Source organism: Cervus elaphus, chromosome 11 (assembly GCF_910594005.1).
Source record: "Cervus elaphus chromosome 11, mCerEla1.1, whole genome shotgun sequence".
In the NCBI taxonomy this organism is placed as follows: Eukaryota; Metazoa; Chordata; class Mammalia; order Artiodactyla; family Cervidae; genus Cervus; species Cervus elaphus.
In genome coordinates this window covers 58,845,458-58,855,388 of record NC_057825.1, presented here as the reverse complement: position 1 = coordinate 58,855,388, position 9,931 = coordinate 58,845,458, and the positions used below count along the sequence as shown (strand labels likewise).

Sequence of the window (9,931 nt, the reverse complement as noted above, 5' to 3'; positions counted from 1 at the left end):
CCGAGAGTTGGGAGTAAGTGGGATTTCCACGACAAAGCCCAGGATCTACCTGTTTTGTCTAAGGTGATGGTCTGCTGTACTCACCTAGAGGTCCATTCTTAAGTAACTAGGTACCCCCAACCTCAGATTCTTGTTTAGTTCCTAAGTCGTGTCCAGCTCTTTTGAGACCCCATGGACTGTAGCCCGCCAGGCTCTGTCCATGGGATGTCCCAGGCAAGAACACTGGAGTGGGTTGCCACTTCCTTCTCAAAGGGATCTTTTTGACCCAGGGATTGAACCCAAATCTCCTGCATTGGCAGGCAGATTCTTTATCACTGAGTCACCTAAGCGCCATCAATTTCAGGTACCAGACACCAAATTTCTAATTTATCATCAAACGTATAACAAAGGCAACAACTAAAGATACAATGAACTCGCAGAGAGGTGCCTCCCAAGGCTGGCATTGTGTGTGGGGAGGTGTGTGGTCCTGAAGCCAGACCCTGGGCTTGCCACCTGCTCCAGGAGGCAGCAGCCACATCCTCGTGCAATCACCTGTTGACTCACCTTCTCCATCTGTGTGATGGGTATGATCTCAGGACCACTCAAGGAGCTGGGACGAGGATGCCGAGTCCAGCAGAGAGGGAGAGATGAGCACACGTCTGCTGCAAGCCAGTGCTCTCTGGCTCTGTATTCCCAGGGCCCAGCACTCAGAGGGGCTAGACAATGGCTTCCCCAGTGCATGAAAGGCAGGCAGGAGAGGGGAGAGGAAAGCTAGAGGAGAGAAGGCTAGCTGATAACAGTCTGGTGACGTATATAATTTCCAAAGAGTAATTTTAAGACCAAACTTGAGATTCTGGTTTCTCTTGGAGTCACGCTAATTAAAATTTATTATTTCAAGATACAAAAATGTGGTGGTAGAAAAAGAAAACACACAAGTAATAAGTTTGTTAGAAGTCCTCCCTCAAAACGCTCCCCTGGGGGCACTGAGTGCTCACGCTCATAGGAACTCCTTCCCCATTGCTCAGTCCAGGCTTGGCAAAAGATGAACACACACGGGGTCTCGTCATAATACTTTTTTATTACAATATCCAAAAAATTGAGTATGCAGTTTAGGAGGTCTCAAGACCCCTTCCTCAACTGTAGGAATGTGCCATCTCAAGACTGTATATTGGAACTATAAAGGAGTTCGGATGTAAAGAGAAAAGAAAATGCAATTTCTCCATAAACATTCTGTGTCTCTTACTACCAATCACATATCCTTTTGTAAACCCTGAAAAATTTCCCTGTAAAGCAAATACTATATATATATATATATATTTTGTGTGTGCGTGTATGTGTGTGTGTGTGTGTGTGTGTGAAGTGTGGGTCGCTCCCCTCCCCAAAGATCACCTGTTTTCCTTAATCATCTGCATTAGTGTCAACAAATGGCTACAGGTACATATGACTTTGAGAATTAAATACATCACTGTGAGATTGAAACGAGCCGAAGGGCAAGAGGAAAGAGCACTCTGCTGATGGCACGTCGGGGGGGAATTTCCGAAACCACCGTCTCCCCCAGTCTCTGGCCCCTCTTCTGCAAACCGGCATTCCAGGACCTCTTCTCTTTATTGCAAGCGCAGCCCCAAAGGCACTGGACAGCATCTTCCCTCCCGTCTTGCCCGGTGGTTCCAGTATTGCTAAGAGCACCCGGGGTTGTCCCCGGAGAGCCTGGGAGCCGTGGGAGCACAAACGACACGGATGGAGGGCTGCTGGGGTCAGGACTGGGGGTCCCCAGGCAGGTGCCGCCTGCTCTGTGGCTCATGGACATAAGGGCAGCTCTGGTGCATCCACACGGCGCCCAAGGTCTGTAAGGGGGGGTCTGCTGGCGCGAGCGGTGTGAATGGACTAAGGCTGTCTCCCATGGAGGAGGAAAAAAGTGAACCGACTCGCTCTGTCCACCTCCCATCACGAAAACCAGCCGGGAGGGCCCGGGATGGCAAAGAGTGGGGCGGGTGGCAAATAACCGACCTGGACAAAGAAGGGACCAGGCGGAGAGAACGGGGCCTGCAAGAGAGCCCAGCCAGGGCGCCTTCCCGGGGCATCACTGCAGCGCCCGGACGAGGTAGAGCTTCTCCCCGTGCTCGCTGGTGAAGATGGGGGCCTTCTTGTAGTGCTCCACCAGCTCGTCCATGGTGTGGAAGCGCCGCTGCCCAATGCAGTAGACGTTGTCCACCAGCTGAACCTTGAAATGCTTGTTCTTCCCTGATGCTTTGAGAGACACGGAGAAGTCACTGGGCTGTGGGGGAAAGAGAACACACACGGGTTACCACTGGGCTCCGTGCACTGGCTGGGGAGCCTGGGCTCCAGTCCACACCCAGGGCAGCCACCTCCTGATCTTTAGAACCACCTGGAGGCTGGTGAGATGCTCGTGTTCTGGATCGAAGAAAAGTGACACTGTACTTAGTACTTTCGGTGTAAAATGTACTTTCTCTATTTGAAAACTGGAGACTTGCTCTGAAATGCACAGCACCGATGCTAACCAATGCACGTTTTTCATTTCCCCAGCTAGTTCTTGGATTTGTAGAAAGTGGTCTGTACATAGGCAGCGGCTAGAAATACACTTCCCCTGGCTTCTACCACTATTAGGAGCTCAGCCAACGACATGGTGCTGGCCCAAATATAGACACCAAGGTCAATGGAACAGACAGATGAATGAATACAGAAACTGTGGTGTGTGTGTGTATAGATATATATATGAAATTGGAATGTTACTCAGCTATAAAAAAAAGAATGCATGCGAATGAGTCCTAATGAGGTGGATGAACCTAGAGCCTATTATACAAAGTGAAGTCAGAAAGAGAAAGACAAATATTGTGTATTAACACATGTGTATGGAATCTAGGAAGATGGTACTTATGAACCTATTTGCAGGGCAGCAGTAGAGACACAGAGAACAGACCTCTGGGCACAGTGGGGGAAGGAGAGAGCGGGACGAACTGAGAGACCAGCATGGAAACATACACATTACCATATGTGTACGGCAGCCAGTGGGAATCTGCTCTATGACACAGGGAGCTCAACCAAGTGCTCTGTGACAACCTAGAGGGGCGGGATGGGGAGAGAAACAGGATGGGGCTTCAGAAGGGAGGGGATATATGTACACCTGTGGGTGATTCATGTTGATGTGTGGCAGAGGCCAACACAATATTGTTGGGTAGTTATCCTCCAATAATTGTATTTTGTTCTATACTTCTCTATTTTGTACAATTATAATCTTTGATTAAAAAAAAAGTCAATGGAACAGAATAGAGAGCCCAGAAATAAATCCACACTCTCAGGGTCAATTAATCTGTGACAAAGGAGGCAAGAATATACAACAGAAAAAAGATGGTCCCTTTAATAAGCAGTGCTAGGAAAGGTGGATAACTACAAGTAAGGAATGAGATTGGAACATGATGGGTGACACATACCCAATCAATGAGATGGAAGGATGTCCCACCCTGCCCTCTGCTCAACCATTCCTGAGGGTCTCAGAGCACAGAATGGCCACGTGGAGATGCCTCTGCATCCCCAAACTGGATAAGCTCCACTCTCCTTGGCTTTGTTGTTATTGTTGCTTAGTGGCTCAGTCGTGTCTGACTCTTTGCGACCCCATGGACTACAGCCCACCAGGCTCCTCTGTCCATGGGATTCTCCAGGCAAGAACACTGGAGCGGGTGGTCATTTCCTTCTCCAGGGAATCATCCCAACCCAGGAATCAAATCCACGTCTCCTGCAATGGCACGTGGATTCTTTAACACTGAAACACCTCCTTGGCTACTGTCCAGCAGAAGACATCCTGACACATCTGTTGATCAGGGCTGCGTCTAATCCATGGCTGTGTCCACAGAGAGCCCTACAGATGGTGGGAGCTGTATGATCCAGGTCTAAAGTGAATTCTGAGCCCAGACTTCCACCCCTCCCCAAACCAGGAACTCACTGCTGATGATGACCCACCAACCCAGCCCCTGCTCACATGTCTCCCACCAGGACAAAACCAACAAGCACCCCTTCATTGGTTTTTACATTGACTCTGCAAATGTTTGAGCAAAAGTGAACAGATCTTGCAAAATGAGAGACAACTCCATATAAACCAATGACTACTCAGGGAAAGGGGGGTCTGGGAGAACCCAGATCTGTGGTGGGCCGCTGGCCCTCAACAGTCACAACTGTCAGCATCACAGTATTGTAAAGTAATTATCCTCCAATTAAAATAAATATATTTTAAAAAGTATCACAGAGATGGACATATTCAGTTAGTTAGTAATTGTGTATCCCTTTGCCCAAAACAGACCAAATAAATCTTTGAGGGGAAAACCTCATCTTACCTCTACACTAAACCCAGGGCCCAGTGCCTTGGGGGAAGCCCAGGAAACACTGGGGGGATAAAATTTCAGGAAGAGATGGGAAGATCTAGATCCAATTAGGCCTTGGGTTATGTGTTATTTCCAGAATCACAGCCATTAGAGGATTAGGGGCCTACAGGGGGTGGAGAGGGGGATACAGAACTTGAAAATTATTTCCCCAACTTGATCTCTTATGTTCCTCCCCCCAAAAGAGAAATGAGTCATCATGACTGATTCATCAGATCAACCAGCCATCAGCATGCACACTGCTATATTTAAAACAGATAACCAATAAGGACATACTGTATAAAACAAGAAACTCTGCTCAGTGTTACGTGGCAGCCTGGAAGGGAGGGGAGTTTGGGGGAAAATGGATACATGTATATGTATGGCTGAGTCCCTGTGCCACGCACCTGAAACTATCACAACATTGTTAATTGGCCACTGTTGTTTAGTCACTAAGTCATGTCCGATTCTTTGTTACCCCAGGGACTGTAGGCTGCCAGGCTCCTCTGTCCGTGGGATTCTCCAGGCAAGAATACTGAAATGGGTTGCCATATCCTCCTCCAAGGGATCTTCTTGACCCAGGGATCGAACCTGAGTCTCCTGCAGCTCCTGAATTGGCAGGCGGATTTTTTACCGCTGAGCCACCAGGAAAGCCTCATTAATTGGCCATGTGAAGTGAAATCGCTCAGTCGTGTCTGACTCTTTGCCAACCCCCATGGGCAGTAGCCTGCACCAGGCTCCTCCGTCCGTGGGATTTTCTAGGCAAGAGTACTGGAGTGGGTTGCCATTAATTGGCCATACTTTAATACAAAAAAAGTTAAAATAGTCTAAACGGCACAGAAGGACATTTTAAGTAATCAACTGCACAATTCTCAAATCACTGCTATTTTCACGTTTACACAAGACTAATCAAGATGAATGAGAGCGGGCCTCAGTGTTATCAGTATTCCCACCCAAGCGGGATGCTGTGTATGGTTCTGAAAACAGAACAAAGTAAACAGGTCCCGCCCGACAGGTGCTCTGCACAGGACGGCCTGAGCTTCAGCCCCTTGGTCCCTGTCATGTGGTGGTCAATTCCGGTGGGTGAAGACTTGAGCAGTCAGCATGCCCTGTGTCCAGCAGTACATACATGTTAGGGACCGCTCAGCTCTCTCTTGGGGCCTCCGGTTTTTAAGAAGCAATGTGTAGTTTCAAGATCTGTTCATTTTTAGAAGCATATACGTTCTGTGCCAAAAGCCTGTGCTTTCTGATAAAGATAGAAGGTGACTTCAGTTTTACGTTTAAGACCAGCCGGGCATTGAGCTAGTTTTAGAGACTCTTTAATCAGTTCATAGACAAAGCGGCATCGTACGGAGGGAGTGTGTGAGTCGGCGTCACTATGTGATAGACTCAATTTTACTTGTGCCCCACAATCAGCAGATGACTTTCTGAATTTGCTTTTAAATTTAAGCGCCTTAATTTAGCCTCCTGATGTGTCTCCTGTACATATGCATGACAGCAGTAAAACTGGTCGCTGTAGCAGAGACAGTAATTTTTAATTTTGTGGGCTCCTGAGCAGAAACCTTGAAGTTAAGGACATGGGAGGAATTAGTTTACACCAAGCAGGGGGGTGCCGAACCTTTGGAGAACACTCACTCATTCCAGCATCTTTGTGCTTCTGATCTCTGTGCTAAAATGCACTGTTACACGTCACCAAGTTCTGAAGGAAGCCTGAGGATGAACTGGGCCAGGGCGTCTCAATTTGTGCTCCCAAGTCCAGTAGCATCACCTGGGTGCTTTTCAGAAAAAGCGAATTCTCAGGCCCCACCGCAGACCCCCTGAACGAGCAGCTCAGGGGCAGGGCCGTCCAGGGGCTTCAAATGCAGTTTGAGATGAGGTCTGAGTGAACCACCCACAGTGCTTTCAAGTGTTCAGGGCCATGAGAACAAGACAGGAATGTGATTCATGTGCTAAGACGCACCTTGGAGGAGGTGGCTCTGTGACAAACCCCACCCCCAGGCTGGGGAAGCCTGTCTCACTCTGTCCTTAGGGGTCAGACCTTGCTCTAGATACTGCCTGCAGGGGACCCCCTGGTTGGCACAGCCCGGATTCTCTTCCCTTCTCAAGAAGCCAGTCCCCTGGATGTGACAAGAAAAGGGGCTGCTCCAGAGGTGGGGGGGTGGGGAGCAGACCCCTGAGAATTCGGCACCACCAGTCTTGGTCCTTACAGGCTCGTCTTTCCCAAAAGCCTGGGGGAAGTTGTGTGAAGGATGGAGCCACACTGGTCTGCGCTGGCCGTGGGCGCTGGGCAGGAAGACTGGGAGACACTCTGAAGCGAAGCATGTCACAGAATCTTGACAAGTGTCTGCTGGCTCAACCATACTGAGAAGAGGAATGAAGCCCATGAGCCCAGCATCTGGGGTGGGACTGACTTGCAGTCACAGGGTCCTAGAGGTTGGTGAGATGCCGCAGACACCATCTCCGGTGGGCCAGTACTTTCCTCGCCCGCATCTTGAGACCAAAATGTCAACACTTCTTGCAGAGTTTCTCCTGCAAGTCGAGAAGGAACTGTTTTCAAAGGACAGGCGGTAAAGACTCCTGGCAGTGGAGAGAAGAGGTGGGCTTACCGGCCTCCAGGAAAGAAATGTTTACTGAGAGCCGAGCAGAGCAGAATGCAAACCTTCCTCCCTCCATCTGGGCTCCTCAGCTCATCTCATTGGACAAGGTGTTTCCCCTTCACTGGCTGAGGAACCACAGAAAAGTGAAGTCATTTCCGATTCGTTGCGACCCCGTGGACTGTAACCTGCCAGGTTCCTCCGTCCATGGGATTTTCCAGGCAAGAATACTGGAGTGGGTTGCCATTTCCTTCTCCAGGGGATCTTCCCAACCCAGGGATAGAACCCGGGTCTCTCACACTGCAGGCAGACTCTTTACCATCTGAGCCACCAGGGAAGCCCCTGAGAAACCACAATCAGGGCAGAAAACATTCGCTGGGAGGATGGGAATGTGTCTACTGGGGCTGCGGGCCCCCTACCCCTTGCTCTGGGTCTGCCTGTGCCTGTGTGCTGTTAAAAACAAGGGATACAGTTCAAAGAAACTCTAGCAATTTCTATGACCTTTTCTCCTTGCTAACTGACTGCAGTGATCAGCAGATTACTGGGAGCAAAGCCTGAATTACCTCTCTTCTGTAAATGAAAATGGAGCCCTCCAGCCTAGAAGACAAGCCTGTTCACAGTCCTTCTGTAGTTACGGCTAACAAGAAATGGAGTAGGAAGACGGAAAGGTTTACACTGGTGCTATTAATACCTGCGCCAACTGTACACACCTTTCTCATATATTAAAATTTATTAAACCCATTTCTTTTTTAAAAAAAAAAAATTGATTGATTGATTTGGTTGCTCTGGGTCTTAGCTGCAGCATGCAGGATCTAGTTCCCTGACCAGGGATTGAACCTGGGTCCCCCACATTGTGAGCTCGGAGTTTTAGCCACTAGACCACTAGGGAAGTCCCAAGATACAGTTTTTAAAAAAATTTCCACCACTGCTTTTAATTCTTGGGGGGAAACATTTCTAACAGGTACTTGTGAATTTACATGACAGCAGTATATCCATAAAGAAGGCTGAGCATCAAAGAATCGATGCTTTCGAACGTGGTGCTGGAGAAGACTCTTGAGAGTCCCTTGGACTGCAAGGAGAACAAATCAGTGAATCCTAACGGAAACCAACCTGGAATATTCACTGGAAGGACTGATGCTGAAGCTCTAAAACTTTGGACCCCTGAAGTGAAGAGCTGACTCATTGGAAAAGACCCTGATGCTGGGAAAGATTGAGAGCAGGAGAAGAAGAGGGTGACAGAGGATGAGATGGTTGGATGGCATCATCAACTCAACAGACATGAGTTTGAGCATGTTCCAGGAGACGGTGAAGGATAGGGAAGCCTGGCATGCTGCAGTCCATGAGGTTGCAAAGGGTCAGACACAACTGAGTGACTGAACAACAGCAGCAAGGATATCAATAAACATTTACATCAAGGGAGCTAATGATCTGGGGGTTTTTATGAAAATGATTCTGAATACTGTTACAGATGAATTATTTGACAGAGTTTTCAGGTGGCTCAGTGGTAAAGAATCAGCCTGCCAATGCAGGAGATGAGATGCAGGTTTGATCCCTGGGTTGGGAAGATCCCCTGGAGTAGGAAATAGCAACCCAGCAACCCAGCAACTCCAGCATTCTTGCCTGGGAAATTTCACCAGAGAAGCCTGGTGGGCTACAGTCCATGAGGTTGCAAAGAGTTGAACAGGACTGAGCTACTGAGCATGTATACACTCACACTTGCACTCTAGTTTGAAAGAGCTGTTTTTCAGTTCCCACTGATTTATTAAACACTCATCTCTCTCCATGTTACACTTGCAGCCTGAAGGGAGGTTGTCTGGACCCCTGGTGGCAGCAATCCCGAGCTAGAGGCCACCAAGTCTGACCTGAGTTCACAAGCCCAGGGGTCAGGGGGTGCAGAGGAAGGGCTGGGCATGCTGGTACCTCCTCTGGCTGCTGCTGGCTCCCGGTCACTCTGAATCTACACACACATGCTGGACAATTGCATCATCAGTGAATGTGGAGAATATTTTCTAGGGTCTCACGCAATGCTGGGATTCAACGGCCGACAGGATGACACACCACGCACTCCAGTGCCGAGCGGGCTGCCGTGGGGGCAGCACAGTCACGTATGAAGGCGGTTACACCTGTGAGCACAGGCCCCGTCGTGGGACCCAGGAGCACGGCTCACAGAGGCTTCCCAGATGGAAAGGAGGAGGAGTGAGGTGTGAACGGCATGTGTGCCTAGACTGGGCAGGGAGGGAGGGTGTTGTGGGGATGGAGGCAGCTGTACTCTACAGTTTTCCAGATGTGTGCGAAGGTCCACAGGAGGAGAGAGCATCATCTGGGCAGTATGCAGGAGAGGGCGATGGGAGGTCTCCTCCCATCATGGACCAGGAGGAGCCACTGAACCACCCTAGGCCACGTGACTGGGATTCCCCCAGGGCACCCAGTGACACAGCCCAGCTGCCTGCACCACCTCCTGCTCTCGCCATAGATCAGGTTTCAGGTAACAAGCAGCCCTCTGTTCCACTTTCTACAGCATCTCCCTCCAAAAGAGGGGATTCAGCACTCTTCACCTTCTTTTACACATAATAGAGCAGAGATAAAACTCCATCCAAAGCCCTTCGTAATAAATGACACAAAAACATAGGGACACAAAATATGGGGAAATAGACGATCTCTTTGGGAGCTTTAACATCTTACAGAGAAAAACGGCTTCCTACACCACAGGCTGATGCTTTGCAGACCTCAACCCAGTTGTAAGCTGTCACTTTCTACAGCAATTGAAAACATAAAATACTGACAGCTTACAGAGTACACAGAAATTTAGTTACTGGTTATTCTTCACTGTAAGATAGTTTCCTAGCTGTATCCACAGAATAAGTCTGAACAAACACATAAGGATTTACAATGAGCATTAGAGAAGGCAGGCAGGAATTTTGAATTTTCTAGATTTAATGATATGGAAGGAATATAATGATTAAATATGAAGAACTGACACTGTTTCAT

The 9,931-nt window shown here is 48.8% G+C and overlaps 1 protein-coding gene across 5 annotated transcripts in view; it reads right to left on the bottom strand.

The window, feature by feature from the left end:
* Positions 1-1,037: 1,037 nt before the first annotated feature.
* NCK2 (NCK adaptor protein 2) overlaps positions 1,038-9,931 on the bottom strand; it is a 112,151-nt gene continuing 103,257 nt past the window's right edge. For all 5 annotated transcript variants that reach the window (XM_043917873.1, XM_043917875.1, XM_043917876.1 and 2 more), the window contains one exon: positions 1,038-2,254. In XM_043917873.1, the coding sequence (XP_043773808.1) occupies positions 2,060-2,254 (195 nt within the window). In that variant the 3' untranslated portion in view covers positions 1,038-2,059. The remainder of the gene's footprint in view (positions 2,255-9,931) is intronic.